Genomic DNA, 16209 nt, shown 5'->3' with positions numbered 1-16209 from the left:
TTAGCATGTAGGGAACAGCACAGGGAAGGGGTTCAGAGAAGATATAACATGGTCAAATCAACAGTTAGCATGGAGGGAACAGCACAGGGAAGGGGTTCAGAGAAGATATAACATGGTCAAATCAACAGTTAGCATGGAGGGAACAGCACAGGGAAGGTGTTCAGAGAAGATATCACATGTTCAAATCAACAGCATGGAGGGAACAGCACAGGGAAGGGGTTCAGAGAAGATATTACATGGTCAAATCAACAGTTAGCATGGAGGGAACAGCACAGGAAAGGGGTTCAGAGAAGATATTACATGGTCAAATCAACAGTTAGCATGGAGGAAACAGCACAGGGAAGGGTTCAGAGAAGATATTACATGGTCAAATCAACAGTTAGCATGGAGGGAACAGCACAGGGAAGGGGTTCAGAGAAGATATTATATGGTCAAATCAACAGCATGGAGGGAACAGCACAGGGAAGGGGTTCAGAGAATACATTATATGGTCAAATCAACAGTTAGCATGGAGGGAACAGCACAGGAAAGGGGTTCAGAGAAGATATTACATGGTCAAATCAACAGTTAGCATGGAGGGAACAGCACAGGAAAGGGGTTCAGAGAAGATATTACATGGTCAAATCAACAGTTAGCATGGAGGGAACAGCACAGGGAAGGGTTCAGAGAAGATATTACATGGTCAAATCAACAGTTAGCATGGAGGGAACAGCACAGGGAAGGGGTTCAGAGAAGATATTACATGGTCAAATCAACAGTTAGCATGTAGGGAACAGCACAGGGAAGGGGTTCAGAGAAGATATTACATGGTCAAATCAACAGTTAGCATGGAGGGAACAGCACAGGGAAGGGGTTCAGAGAAGATATTACATGGTCAAATCAACAGTTAGCATGGAGGGAACAGCACAGGGAAGGGGTTCAGAGAAGATATTACATGGTGAAATCAACAGTTAGCATGGAGGGAACAGCACAGGGAAGGGGTTCAGAGAAGATATTACATGGTCAAATCAACAGTTAGCATGGAGGGAATAGCACAGGGAAGGGGTTCAGAGAAGATATAACATGGTCAAATCAACAGCATGGAGGGAATAGCACAGGGAAGGGGTTCAGAGAAGATATAACATGGTCAAATCAACAGTTAGCATGGAGGGAACAGCACAGGGAAGGGGTTCAGAGAAGATATTATATGGTCAAATCAACAGCATGGAGGGAATAGCACAGGGAAGGGGTTCAGAGAAGATATAACATGGTCAAATCAACAGTTAGCATGGAGGGAACAGCACAGGGAAGGGGTTCAGAGAATATATTACATGGTCAAATCAACAGTTAGCATGGAGGGAACAGCACAGGGAAGGGGTTCAGAGAAGATATTACATGGTCAAATCAACAGTTAGCATGGAGGGAACAGCACAGGGAAGGGTTCAGAGAAGATATTACATGGTCAAATCAACAGTTAGCATGGAGGGAACAGCACAGGGAAGGGGTTCAGAGAAGATATTACATGGTCAAATCAACAGTTAGCATGTAGGGAACAGCACAGGGAAGGGGTTCAGAGAAGATATTACATGGTCAAATCAACAGTTAGCATGGAGGGAACAGCACAGGGAAGGGGTTCAGAGAAGATATTACATGGTCAAATCAACAGTTAGCATGGAGGGAACAGCACAGGGAAGGGGTTCAGAGAAGATATTACATGGTGAAATCAACAGTTAGCATGGAGGGAACAGCACAGGGAAGGGGTTCAGAGAAGATATTACATGGTCAAATCAACAGTTAGCATGGAGGGAATAGCACAGGGAAGGGGTTCAGAGAAGATATAACATGGTCAAATCAACAGCATGGAGGGAATAGCACAGGGAAGGGGTTCAGAGAAGATATAACATGGTCAAATCAACAGTTAGCATGGAGGGAACAGCACAGGGAAGGGGTTCAGAGAAGATATTATATGGTCAAATCAACAGCATGGAGGGAATAGCACAGGGAAGGGGTTCAGAGAAGATATAACATGGTCAAATCAACAGTTAGCATGGAGGGAACAGCACAGGGAAGGGGTTCAGAGAATATATTACATGGTCAAATCAACAGTTAGCATGGAGGGAACAGCACAGGGAAGGGGTTCAGAGAAGATATAACATGGTCAAATCAACAGCATGGAGGGAACAGCACAGGGAAGGGGTTCAGAGAAGATATAACATGGTCAAATCAACAGTTAGCATGGAGGGAACAGCACAGTGAAGGGGTTCAGAGAAGATATAACATGGTCAAATCAACAGCATGGAGGGAACAGCACAGGGAAGGGGTTCAGAGAATATATTACATGGTCAAATCAACAGTTAGCATGGAGGGAACAGCACAGGGAAGGGGTTCAGAGAAGATATTACATGGTCAAATCAACAGTTAGCATGTAGGGAACAGCACAGGGAAGGGGTTCAGAGAAGATATAACATGGTCAAATCAACAGCATGGAGGGAACAGCACAGGGAAGGGGTTCAGAGAAGATATAACATGGTCAAATCAACAGTTAGCATGGAGGGAACAGCACAGTGAAGGGGTTCAGAGAAGATATAACATGGTCAAATCAACAGCATGGAGGGAACAGCACAGGGAAGGGGTTCAGAGAAGATATTACATGGTCAAATCAACAGTTAGCATGGAGGGAACAGCACAGGGAAGGGGTTCAGAGAATATATAACATGGTCAAATCAACAGTTAGCATGGAGGGAACAGCACAGGGAAGGGGTTCAGAGAAGATATTACATGGTCAAATCAACAGTTTGCATGGAGGGAACAGCACAGGGAAGGGGTTCAGAGAAGATATTACATGGTCAAATCAACAGTTAGCATGGAGGGAATAGCACAGGGAAGGGGTTCAGAGAAGATATAACATGGTCAAATCAAACAACGTGTGAACATTCCCTCTTTCTGTTTTTAAAGTCACAGTCGGGAGCAAGAGGTCCCAAGAAATCACATGTAAGTGTTGCTCAGCCAAAACATATTGGTGAATTGCCCAACGGAAGGACCGTAGTTATGATGCACTTTGAACATCAAAAGAAATCCATGAGAATGAATCGCTATTTAAGTGTAATGAATTGAGCAATCTATCAGTTAACCAATACATTTTTCATTTGTGGTTCCAGAGACAGAAACAAGAAAACAGAGACCCTCAGCCTGACCCTGAATCCTATACAGAGATGGAGGTCGACTATGAAACAGAAAGAGACTGGGAGACACCAACAGAGATGGAGGGAGAGAGAGAAGAACCCATAGCAGCAGGGGAAGAGGAAGAGACACCATGGGAAAGACATAGAGACAGGGAGATGATAGAAAAGAAAGGAAAAGAGACGGAAGGAGAGATATACCATGATGCAGAAAGAGAGGGAGAGGAGGAGAGAAGTGGCGACTCTGAGTGGGACACGGAGGAAGACAGTGAATACGAGAGGGAGAGAGAGAGGGAAAGGATGGAGATGGAGAGAGAGAGGATGGAGCTTGAAAAAGAGAGGGAAGCAGAGCTGGAGTTGCAGAGGGAGAAAATAGAGAGGGAGAGACAACTAGAGAGTGAGAGAACAGAGATGGAGGGAGGCAGAGACCTGGACAGGGAGAGAGAGGAGTGGGAGAGACGGAGGCAGGAGATGGAAAGAGAGAGCGGAAGACAAGGAGAGTACGAGGAGGAAGGAGGAGTAAGACCCTATCCAGGGCCAGAATATGACTATTTGAAGGTAAACACACACACGTCCCCCAATCAAAGTGCTGTGAAGATGACATGATGAAAGCTCCTGTCCTGTTACCGTCATCTATCACGCATTTCTATCAGGTTCCTTTTTGTGTTCCTTTTTGAGTGGTTCCTTCTGTTGTCTAAAGGGCGCACCGGGTGAAAATGGACTTCCGGGACCGAAGGTAACTACCAATCATTTTCAAATAAAACAGTGTCTTTAAATGGAGTGAAAGAACAAGATGTCCTGAATCTGCCCCCGTATCTCTACAGTACCACGTTGCAATAAGGAATCCTTTATACACCGTTTGTAAAGGCTGTATAAGAAGTTTGTAGACAATGCATTATTCATGTGTTGATCAGTGATACCCTGTGCATGGCAGACAGTTCACACCACCAACATGACTAGAACTACATGCTTTATAGTCTATAGCTCTCTTAGAAATGAAGACACACCTTTAATAAATGGTACACAGTGTCAATGTCACCAGGTCACAACATCAAACGTATCCTCGCTCCCCACCTACCCACATCTCATTATCAGTGTCTCACACACACACACACACACACACACACACACACACACACCTATTTACCTACCCACATCTCATTATCAGTGTCTCTCACACACACACACACACACACACACACACCTATTTACCTACCCACATCTTCCCCTATAAGTTTGTCCATGTCTCTCTGCTCTCCTGTCAGTCAAACCAGCGGAGCTCAGAATGTTGGTCTTTGATGTCCCCAGAGTTCTATTTCTGATCCCCTCATGACACAGTGGATTAATCATGTGGTATTAATAATTCCGTCTGTTAGCTGGCAGCATCGATACAAAACATATCCTTGAAAAACTATTTTTTTTTCTCTCCGGCTGTCTGAATGTGATGGTACTATTCTGGTGCACGAGACGCAGACAGAGACATATGGAGAGAATGAACTTGAATAACAATCACTTGGTCACTGATTTGTCGACAATTCTCTTCGTTCTTCCAGGGGGAACTTGGTGAAAAGGGACACAAGGTAAATGCTTTTCCAATTCAGTCATGTGATGGAGCAAAGCCCGAAACAAGGTCATTCATGTTTTCAACATTGAACTATTCTTATTTATTGAAATATCTAACTAGAATGACTCCTGCACACTGTTCTGTATATTAGCAAATCAAACCTTTCCTATTGACATTGTTGTGTTTTTAGGGTGAGCCAGGTATTGGCCACAGAGGTCCTGTGGGACAGGCTGGTCCACCTGGAACTAAGGTAGACTCCCACCCCATCACTTAGCTCTGCCTTCTACTTGGTCTAAATCTATTTAGCTTTAACTGGCTTCAATTGACAATTTTGTCACCTGAGGGCCGGATTGTTGCTATGGAGATACAATAGCCTAGAGGAAACACTGAACTTCAGTAGCTGCTAGAGAAATACCAACACGGTCCTTATCTGTCTCCTATTAGCTATCCCCCTCTCTCTGGGATTGTCTCTTTCTTTTTCTATTCATTTATCAATTGTTGTTATCTTCCATTTACAAAGCAAAAACACTAGAACATATGGAATTAATAACTGCAAGGGAATTATCATTGTAGTTATATCAGTGTAGTAATTAGAGCAATGCAAAAAAATGACAATACCTTTCTACCTTTGTCCCCCTGGCTCTCTTTCTCTCCTTCTGTCTGTCTGCCTATCTGTCTCTCTCTCTTTCTGTCTGTCTGCCTATCTGTCTCTCTCTCTTTCTGTCTGTCTGCCTATCTGTCTCTCTCTCTTTCTGTCTGTCTGCCTATCTGTCTCTCTCTCTTTCTGTCTGTCTGCCTGTCTGTCTCGCTCTCTTTCTGTCTGTCTGCCAATCTGTCTCTCTCTATCTCTGTCTCATTCTCTCTCCTGTCTGTCTGTCTGCCTGTCTGTCTCTCTCTCTTTCTGTTTGTCTGCCTGTCTGTCTCTCTCTCTTTCTGTCTGTCTGCCTATCTGTCTCTCTCTATCTATGTCTCATTCTCTCTCCTGTCTGTCTGTCTGCCTGTCTGTCTCTCTCTCCTTCTGTCTGTCTGCCTATCTGTCTCTCTCTATCTCTGTCTCATTCTCTCTTTCTGTCTGTCTGCCTATCTGTCTCTCTCTATCTCTCTCATTCTCTCTTTCTGTCTATCTGCCTATCTGTCTCTCTCTATCTCTGTCTCATTCTCTCTTTCTGTCTGTCTGCCTATCTGTCTCCTTCTCTTTTTATGTCTGTCTGCCTTTCTGTCTCTCTCTATCTCTGTCTCATTCTCTCTTTCTGTCTGTCTGCCTGTCTGTCTCTCTCTCTTTCTGTCTGTCTGCCTGTCTGTCTCTCTCTCTTTCTGGCTGTCTGCCTGTCTGTCTCTCTCTCCTTCTGTCTGTCTGCCTATCTGTCTCTCTCTATCTATGTCTCATTCTCTCTCCTGTCTGTCTGTCTGCCTGTCTGTCTCTCTCTCCTTCTGTCTGTCTGCCTATCTGTCTCTCTCTATCTCTGTCTCATTCTCTCTTTCTGTCTATCTGCCTATCTGTCTATCTCTGTCTCATTCTCTCTTTCTGTCTGTCTGCCTATCTGTCTCATTCTCTCTTTATGTCTGTCTGCCTTTCTGTCTTTCTCTATCTCTGTCTCATTCTCTCTTTCTGTCTGTGTCTGCCTGTCTGCCTGTCTGTCTCTCTCTATCTCTGTCTCATTCTCTCTTTCTGTCTGTGTCTGCCTGTCTGCCTGTCTGTCTCTCTCTATTTCTGTCTCATTCTCTCTTTCTGTCTGTGTCTGCCTGTCTGTCTCTCTCTATCTCTGTCTCATTCTCTCTTTCTATCTGTGTCTGCCTGTCTGTCTCTCTCTATCTCTGTCTCATTCTCTCTTTCTGTCCGTGTCTGCCTGTCTGTCTCTCTCTCTCTGTCTCATTCTCTCTTTCTGTCTGTGTCTGCCTGTCTGCCTGTCTGTCTCTCTCTATCTCTGTCTCATTCTCTCTTTCTGTCTGTGTCTGCCTGTCTGTCTCTCTCTATCTCTGTCTCATTCTCTCTTTATATCTGTGTCTGCCTGTCTGTCTCTCTCTATCTCTGTCTCATTCTCTCTGTCTGTCTGTGTCTGCCTGTCTGTCTCTCTTTCTGTCTGTTTCTGCATGTCTGTCCTTCTCCCTCTGTCAGGGTGAGCCTGGTGAACTGGGGCCTTCTGGTGCTCAGGGTATCCAGGGTATCCGTGGTAACCCCGGTATTCCAGGTTCTCAGGGCTTGAGGGGCCAACCAGGAGACCCAGGAGAGGCGGGGAGAGAGGTGAGGAGCTCCCCGACCATCCCTTCAACCTGGGGCAAGGAGTTTGTCCTGATTACTGGAAGGCTTTGTACTCTAGTTATAAGAAACTCAACACCTTGTACTGTAGTTTTAATAAACCCAACACCTTGTACTGTACTTTTAATAAACCCAACACCTTGTACTGTACTTTTAATAAACCCAACACCTTGTACTGTAGTTTTAATAAACCCAACACCTTGTACTGTACTTTTAATAAACCCAACACCTTGTACTGTAGTTTTAATAAACCCAACACCTTGTACTGTATCTATAAGTAACTCAACACCTTGTACTGTAGTTTTAATAAACCCAACACCTTATACTGTAGTTTTAATAAACCCAACACCTTGTACTGTAGTTTTAATAAACCCAACACCTTGTACTGTAGTTTTAATACCCCCAACACCTTATACTGTACTTTTAATAAACCCAACACCTTGTACTGTAGTTTTAATAAACCCAACACCTTGTACTGTAGTTTTAATAAACCCAACACCTTGTAGTTTGAATAAACCCAACACCTTGTACTTTTAATAAACCCAACACCTTGTACTGTACTTTTAATAAACCCAATACCTTGTACTGTAGTTGTAATAAACCCAACACCTTGTACTGTAGTTTTAATAAACCCAACACCTTGTACTGTAGTTTTAATACCCCCAACACCGTGTACTATAGTTTTAATAAACCCAACACCTTGTACTGTAGTTTTAATAAACCCAACACCTTGTACTGTAGTTTTAATAAACCCAACACCTTGTACTGTAGTTTTAATAAACCCAACACCTTGTACTGTAGTTTTAATAAACCCAACACCTTGTACTTTTAATAAACCCAACACCTTGTACTGTACTTTTAATAAACCCAATACCTTGTACTGTCGTTTTAATAAACCCAACACCTTGTACTGTAGTTTTAATAAACCCAACACCTTGTACTGTAGTTTTAATAAACCCAACACCTTGTACTTTTAATAAACCCAACACCTTGTACTGTACTTTTAATAAACCCAACACATTGTACTGTACTTTTAATAAACCCAACACCTTGTTCTGTAGTTTTAATAAACCCCACACCTTGTACTGTAGTTTTAATAAACCCAACACCTTGTTCTGTAGTTTTAATAAACCCCACACCTTGTACTGTAGTTTTAATAAACCCAACACCTTGTACTTTTAATAAACCCAATACCTTGTACTGTACTTTTAATAAACCCAACACCTTGTACTGTAGTTTTAATAACCTCAACACCTTGTACTGTAGTTTTAATAAACCCAACACCTTGTATTGTAGTTTTAATAACCTCAACACCTTGTACTGTACTTGTAATAAACCCAATACCTTGTACTGTACTTTTAATAAACCCAATACCTTGTACTGTACTTTTAATAAACCCAACACCTTGTACTGTAGTTTTAATAAACCCAACACCTTGTACTGTAGTTTTAATAAACCCAACACCTTGTACTGTAGTTTTAATAAACCCAACACCTTGTACTTTAGTTTTAATAAACCCAACACCTTGTACTGTAGTTTTAATAAACCCAACACCTTGTACTGTAGTTTTAATAAACCCAACACCTTGTACTGTACTTTTAATAAACCCAATACCTTGTACTGTAGTTTTAATAAACCCAACACCTTGTACTGTGCTTTTAATAAACCCAACACCTTGTACTGTAGTTTTAATAAACCCAACACCTTGTTCTGTACTTTTAATAAACCCAACACCTTGTACTGTAGTTTTAATAAACCCAACACCTTGTACTGTACTTTTAATAAACCCAACACCTTGTACTGTAGTTTTAATAAACCCAACACCTTGTACTGTACTTTTAATAAACTCAACACCTTGTACTGTAGTTTTAAGAAACTCCTGGCCTTGTAGTTTTAGTCTATTTCCTGGTCAGATCACGTAGTCCAAAAAATGTTGCAGACAAATTTATATCAAATTCACCAATAGCCAGAAACCCAGAACAAAGATGAATGTTTTCAAAGAGCAAAAATTCTGCCTACTAAGTAGGAAGATAATTGTGATAAAGTATGATGTGTACTGTTTTTGTTAATCTGTAGGGAGACAGGGGTAGAAGGGGTAAGAATGGATCACCCGGGACTCCAGGAGCTAAAGGGACACCAGGAATAGAGGTATGGTGAAATATAACTTGCCCTAGTCATTGTTTGCCTTCCTATGGTTATCATGTAACATAATGGATGCTTTCTATTTCCCAAAGGGTCCACCTGGTCTACCTGGGACGAAAGGAGAAAAGGTAAGACAATAGCCTGTTTGGTGGTGGTGTTGTTGTCGTTGTCATGTTGTATATGAGGAGATAATAACATTAGCACTCACTTCTTGTTGTTCCCAACAGGGCGACAGTATCCCGGGGGAACCAGGGGCCAGGGGTGTGGTCGGGATCACAGGTCGCAGGGTGAGATGGAACAATGGACTTAATTACCTCAGAGAGATGGACTTAATGACCTCAGAGAGATGGACTTAACCTCAGAGAGAGATCCTAGGCAGCATTGTAAAATATGGAAAAGCTGCTCGTCACAACAGGATGGCACAATATGCACACATTTACACTGAACATAAATATAAAAACAGCATGTAAAGTGTTGGTCCCATGTTTCATGAGCTGAAATAAAAGATCCCAGAATTTTTTTTTTTCTCTCAAATTTGGTGCACGAATGTGTTTACATCCCTGTTAGTCAGCATTTCTCCTTTGCCAAGATAATCCATCCACCTGACAAGTGTAGCATATCAAGAAGCTGATTAAACATTATCATTACACAGGTGCACCTTGTGCTGGGACAGTAAAAGGCCACTCTAAAATGTGCGGTTTTGTCACACACAATGCCACAGATGACTCAGGTTTTGAGGAGTGTGCAATTGGCATGCTGACTGCAGGATTGTCCACAAGAGCTGTTGCCAGATAATAACATTTCTCTACCATAAGCCACCTCCAACGTCGTTTTAGAGAATTTGGCAGTACGCCCAACCGGCCTCACAACCGCAGACCACCTGTATGGCGTTGTGAACAGTGTGCCCCATGGTGGCAGTGGGGTTATGGTATGTTATGGTATGGGCAGACATTTTATCTATAGCAATTTGAATGCACAGAGATACCCTGATGAGATGCCGAGGCCCATTGTCGTGCCATTCATCCGTCACCATCACCTTATGTTTCAGCATGATAATGCACAGCCCCATGTTGCATGGATCTGTACACAATTCCTAGAAGCTGAAAATGTCCCAGTTCTTCCATGGCCTGCATGCTCACTAGACATGTCACCCATTGAGCATGTTTGGGATGCTCTGGATAAACGTGTACGACAGCGTGTTCCAGTTCCCACCAATATTCCGCAACTTCGCAAAACCATTGAATAGCAGGACAACATTTTACAGGCCACAATCAGCAGCCTGATCAACTCTATGCGAAGGAGATGTGTAGCGCTGTATGAGGCAAATGGTGGTCACACCACATACTGACTGGTTTTCTGATCCACACTCCTACTTATTTGTTTTTTAAAGGTATCTGTGACCAACAGATACATATCTGTAATCCCGGTCATGTGAAATCCATAGATTAAGGCCTAATGAATTGATTTAAATTGACTGATACCAATTGACCTCATATGATACCAACTGACCTCATATGATACCAATTGACCTCATATGATACCAACTGACCTCATAAGATACCAACTGACCTCATATGATACCAACTGACCTCATATGATACCAACTGACCTCATATGATACCAACTGACCTCATATGATACCAACTGACCTCATATGATACCAACTGACCTCATATGATACCAACTGACCTCATATGATACCAACTGACCTCATATGATACCAACTGACCTCATATGATACCAACTGACCTCATATGATACCAACTGACCTCATATGATACCAACTGACCTCATATGATACCAACTGACCTCATATGATACCAACTGACCTCATATGATACCAACTGACCTCATATGAAGTGTAACTCAGTAAAATCTTTGACATTTTAGCATGATGCATTTCTCTTTTTGTTCAGTATAATATTTGTGATGTGTTTTGTTTGTGACAGGGTGAAAAGGGCATTGCAGGAGTCTTAGGAGCCCCAGGACACACTGTGAGTTAACATCATCACCTTTCATGACATGGACAGTCCAGAGGAGGCTGGTGGGAGGAGATATAGAAGGACGTGCTCATTGTCATGTCTGGAATGGAATAAATGTATCGCAGTCCAACGTGGTTTCCATGTGTTTGATGTGTTTGATACTGTTCCATTGATTCCATTCCAGACATTACAATGATCCCGTCCTCCTATAGCTCCTGCCACCAGCCTCCTCTGGTACAGTCATGCAGTTAATGGACATTTGTTTCATAGCTACCTTTACCTTTGACCTCTTTTACTTAGGGTCCAAAGGGCTTCCCGGGCAGCAAAGGAGCAAAGGTAGGTTGACGGTTACTTCTCTGATGACATGATCATTTTGGTGGACTATATTTTACAAATGTATGCGATTGAGTGGGTCTTACTAAATGCTTTGATATTTTAGATTTTCATCCCCTCATACGTCCACTCAGGTTCTCCAGATACTCTAGATATTTTCACTTCAGACACCGTTTTAAAGATGGTTTTGACAGCCCGGTGTTTCTCTTGTCGTTCTATTGAAGTGTCATCACTCTAGTCACGTCTGTCTCTTCAAACCCTCTATAGAACCTTCTTTTTGAAACATGTTTCAACGCTCACCATGTGGCCAGTCTATTTCAATTCACTTCAGTCCATTTTGCTATGTATGTAAGGATGTGGACACTGAAAATGAAGAGTCAATGTTTTTATGTAACTACCTGATACAGCCATATGATATATAGTTTGTGTTTTCTACACACAGACTTCAAATGAATAGTGTCTCATAAGCCCATACAGGCCGGGCACCATTTGGTGTATGACACTAAAATACAAATATTGTCAATCAATCAATCAATTATTGTATGAATGTTATAAGCCATTGATTCCTTTCATAAAACATATTTTCACAGGGCGACAGAGGTTTAGCAGGAATACAAGGAGAAAGGGTAAGCCAAACATGACATAAGTACTACACAAACAGTATTTTGTATATGATTAATTCATAGATGATGTACGTTCTTAATGTTTAGGGAAGCCCCCTCCAAATCCAGGGACCGAGAGGCTACAAGGGCTTAAAAGGAGAAGGGGTGAGAAACAAGTCCCCTAAAACAAGTCCCCTAAAATAAGTCCCCTAAAACAAGTCCTCCACAATGTATTTTGAATTCTAGTTTTATTTCCAGAGCAATCCTCATTAAACAAATGTTATTTTAGAGAGACAGATTTAGCATTTTCACTTTGTGTGTTTTCCCCTTTAAGACGCTGTTCATCTGTTTTTGTTTGTTTGGTTGTTTGTTTTAGGGAGAGCGAGGCTCCCCAGGTTTCGATGGAGATAAAGGAGAGAAGGGCGAGGATGGGCCCCCGGGGTTCAAGGTGCTTCCTAATGCTTGATGACAGAACATTTTATGTGGAAAAAGAGAAAAAGAAAGATTGTTAAAAGATGTAAAGAAAGAGAGACAAACAACAACAGAAAGAGAAAATACATTTTCCAAAACATGGCAGCCAAAGAACATAGTGTTCTCACATTCAGCTTTGTGTCTGTTCTCCATCTGAAGGGCCTCAAAGGAGAGGCAGGGGCCAAAGGAGCCATGGGGCTGTTTGGGGTCCGTGGATCAGTGGGCCAAAAGGTCAGCAGGAAATACAGCATGTATCTATCTACAGGCTACATGGAACCACTGTTATCAGATCTATGCTGCTACGTGTATGCTCACTGTTGTTCTGTGCCTCCAGGGAGATACTGGTGAGCCTGGAGTCAATGGAGAAGTGGTGGGTATTTATCTAACACACTTTAACAGTTTAATATATAAACAGTATCTGTATAACTGTATATATACTATGGTGGCTTGGTATGAGGTCAAAAACAGGCTTTGTTGATTGGCTTGTTGTTGTCACAGGGTCGTAACGGGGACGATGGATTGGACGGAGCCACAGGAGCCAAAGGAGACATGGGACTCCAGGGACAGAAGGGAGATCAGGTGAGGAGAGTGTGGCATAGAGCATAGAATTTAGAGTCTAGACAAATAGAACCTGTCATCTGTGATTCATTATACAGTAATTCTGTTCCGTTCTGGTATTCTATTCCTAGGGTGACAGAGGTGAACCTGGCTTACCAGGGGATACTGGGCAGACAGGAGTGAAGGTCAGGGCTTGATCCTAATGCATTAGGCATGTTAATGAGATGGTAATGCAATGATCAAAGGTAACTCTTGGTGTCGGTTGTGGTTGTTGCACAGGGATTCCGAGGCCTACCTGGACGCATAGGAAGCACTGGGCTAGATGGAGAAAAGGTGAGTTCCCTGCTGTGGGATTCAATACAATGATCACAACAACACAATGTGCTCCAGGAAGTATCGTCAGTACCACTGACCTGCACAAGTAAAGGTTTACAGTAGTGCCAACTAGCTGCCACACGCTGCATACAATTTAGTATACGGTTCAATTGTCTGACCTAGTAGGCCACTGTCAGACTATGGTCAATGGTTGCACAGTTTCAGACACAGTTTCAGTGAAAATGTAAATATTTAATCGTTGTTTGACACAGGGAGAGATGGGTATTTCTGGAACCCCAGGACATCCAGGGCTCAATGGACTCACAGGACGGAAGGTAGGCACGCACGCACGCACGCACGCACGCACACACACACACACACACACACACCACTCTCTGAGGGTGCCTCATGGGGTTGGGATATGCAAGAAAATACATTTCCATACACACTCGTGAAGTAGGACAAATATAAGCACAGCCTAATTATTTATTTATTATTTATACACACAAATCAAAATCATTCTCATTAGTCTTCTGAAAAGTGTTGATTGTGATGTGCAGGGTGAAAAAGGGGACGGGGGTATCAATGGAGTAGAGGGAGCACCAGGACTAAAAGGAGAGAAGGTTGGTTCAAATCACATGTAAAAACACTATTGAAATGATGACTATTAATAGTCTATGTACTACAGAGGAATGTGGAAATATTCATGTAGTTGTTGAAGCGTTATGTTTTTCTTCCATCATGCACCATTCATGTTGTCCCTGTCTTGTGCAGGGTGCCACTGGTTTCCCAGGGTTCCCTGGGTTTAAGGGGTCAGCAGGGACACCAGGCAGTGATGGAGCGGAGGGGCGACCAGGACGAAATGGGTCCAAGGGAGAGACAGGAACCAAGGTAGATTGAGGTTGCCCTCCAGTCAAGGTTATTATAGTAAACGAAAACTGAAACTAAAATAAAAACAACAATTTGAAAAACTTTATAGTAAATTGAAATGAAAACAAAAAACATTTGAAAAACATCCTCGCATCAAAGATTGTGTCTGAGGTCACGGTCCAGTCAGAGGGTCAACCTGACAAGGCATTAAGTGCCCCGTGTGACCTGCGGAAATACCTGGAAGAGGTAAAGGAGAGCATGTTTACAGAGTCACCTCTCCTGTCTGTCTGTCTGTCTGTCTGTCTGTCTGTCTGTCTGTCTGTCTGTCTGTCTGTCTGTCTGTCTGTCTGTCTGTCTGTCTGTCTGTCTGTCTGTCTGTCTGTCTGTCTGTCTGTCTGTCGTCTGTCTGTCTGTCTGTCTGTCTGTCTGTCTGTCTGTCTGTCTGTCTGTCTGTCTGTCTGTCTGTCTGTCTGTCTGTCTGTCTGTCTGTCTGTCTGTCTGTCTGTCTGTCTGTCTGTCTGTCTGTCTGTCTGTCTGTCTGTCTGTCTGTCTGTCTGTCTGTCTGTCTGTCTGTCTGTCTGTCTGTCTGTCTGTCTGTCTGTCTGTCTGTCTGTCTGTCTGTCTGTCTGTCTGTCTGTCTGTCTGTCTGTCTGTCTGTCTGTCTGTCTGTCTGTCTGTCTGTCTGTCTGTCTGTCTGTCTGTCTGTCTGTCTGTCTGTCTGTCTGTCTGTCTGTCTGTCTGTCTGTCTGTCTGTCTGTCTGTCTGTCTGTCTGTCTGTCTGTCTGTCTGTCTGTCTGTCTGTCTGTCTGTCTGTCTGTCTGTCTGTCTGTCTGTCTGTCTGTCTGTCTGTCTGTCTGTCTGTCTGTCTGTCTGTCTGTCTGTCTGTCTGTCTGTCTGTCTGTCTGTCTGTCTGTCTGTCTGTCTGTCTGTCTGTCTGTCTGTCTGTCTGTCTGTCTGTCTGTCTGTCTGTCTGTCTGTCTGTCTGTCTGTCTGTCTGTCTGTCTGTCTGTCTGTCTGTCTGTCTGTCTGTCTGTCTGTCTGTCTGTCTGTCTGTCTGTCTGTCTGTCTGTCTGTCTGTCTGTCTGTCTGTCTGTCTGTCTGTCTGTCTGTCTGTCTGTCTGTCTGTCTGTCTGTCTGTCTGTCTGTCTGTCTGTCTGTCTGTCTGTCTGTCTGTCTGTCTGTCTGTCTGTCTGTCTGTCTGTCTGTCTGTCTGTCTGTCTGTCTGTCTGTCTGTCTGTCTGTCTGTCTGTCTGTCTGTCTGTCTGTCTGTCTGTCTGTCTGTCTGTCTGTCTGTCTGTCTGTCTGTCTGTCTGTCTGTCTGTCTGTCTGTCTGTCTGTCTGTCTGTCTGTCTGTCTGTCTGTCTGTCTGTCTGTCTGTCTGTCTGTCTGTCTGTCTGTCTGTCTGTCTGTCTGTCTGTCTGTCTGTCTGTCTGTCTGTCTGTCTGTCTGTCTGTCTGTCTGTCTGTCTGTCTGTCTGTCTGTCTGTCTGTCTGTCTGTCTGTCTGTCTGTCTGTGTCTTTCTTTCTTTCCAACCACAGTCCACCAACCCCAAAACATAGTTTAACCCAGTCAGAGTGCACCTTAAAAAAATCCACTTTTCGCGAAAATAAAAAAAGAACCACACATTGTGATGATTAGATAAAACAAGCCTGATTCTGTCAGGCACATTGTCCACCTAGCAGAATGCCTGTCAGATATGTAGATAGACAGGCAGTAGACAACATTCCTATGTATAGCAGCGCATAGGAAGGAATAGAATAGAAGCATAATTAAGATGGGTCTATTTTCTGATGCGGCGGGAACGCTAACCAAACCTCTATGCTAATGGGTCCTTTCAGCCACAATTAGCAGCCTCTTGATGTTGATAGGAGAGAAGGGATGGAAAGGATGTAATGACGTTCCTATGGGACGTTTTATCACAAAACATCTGGATATTTTTGATATTTATAGGATAACT

The 16209-nt window shown here is 43.1% G+C and overlaps 1 protein-coding gene across 1 annotated transcript in view; it reads left to right on the top strand.

The window, feature by feature from the left end:
- LOC110501000 (uncharacterized) overlaps positions 1–16209 on the top strand; it is a 153453-nt gene that overhangs the window by 122149 nt on the left and 15095 nt on the right. The window contains exons 84-105 of the mRNA XM_090200936.1: positions 2935–2970; positions 3138–3716; positions 3859–3894; positions 4712–4738; positions 4913–4972; positions 6839–6964; positions 9056–9127; positions 9214–9249; positions 9349–9408; positions 11071–11115; positions 11404–11439; positions 12027–12062; positions 12147–12203; positions 12415–12486; positions 12669–12740; positions 12844–12879; positions 13008–13088; positions 13199–13252; positions 13347–13400; positions 13655–13717; positions 13943–14005; positions 14157–14273. Coding sequence (XP_090057062.1) covers positions 2935–2970; positions 3138–3716; positions 3859–3894; positions 4712–4738; positions 4913–4972; positions 6839–6964; positions 9056–9127; positions 9214–9249; positions 9349–9408; positions 11071–11115; positions 11404–11439; positions 12027–12062; positions 12147–12203; positions 12415–12486; positions 12669–12740; positions 12844–12879; positions 13008–13088; positions 13199–13252; positions 13347–13400; positions 13655–13717; positions 13943–14005; positions 14157–14273 — 1818 coding nt within the window. The remainder of the gene's footprint in view (positions 1–2934; positions 2971–3137; positions 3717–3858; positions 3895–4711; positions 4739–4912; positions 4973–6838; positions 6965–9055; positions 9128–9213; positions 9250–9348; positions 9409–11070; positions 11116–11403; positions 11440–12026; positions 12063–12146; positions 12204–12414; positions 12487–12668; positions 12741–12843; positions 12880–13007; positions 13089–13198; positions 13253–13346; positions 13401–13654; positions 13718–13942; positions 14006–14156; positions 14274–16209) is intronic.

The sequence above is a fragment of the Oncorhynchus mykiss genome, chromosome 15 (assembly GCF_057628025.1).
Source record: "Oncorhynchus mykiss isolate SJ-2025 chromosome 15, ASM5762802v1, whole genome shotgun sequence".
NCBI lineage: Eukaryota > Metazoa > Chordata > Actinopteri > Salmoniformes > Salmonidae > Oncorhynchus > Oncorhynchus mykiss.
This window is presented reverse-complemented; position numbering and strand designations above follow the sequence as displayed.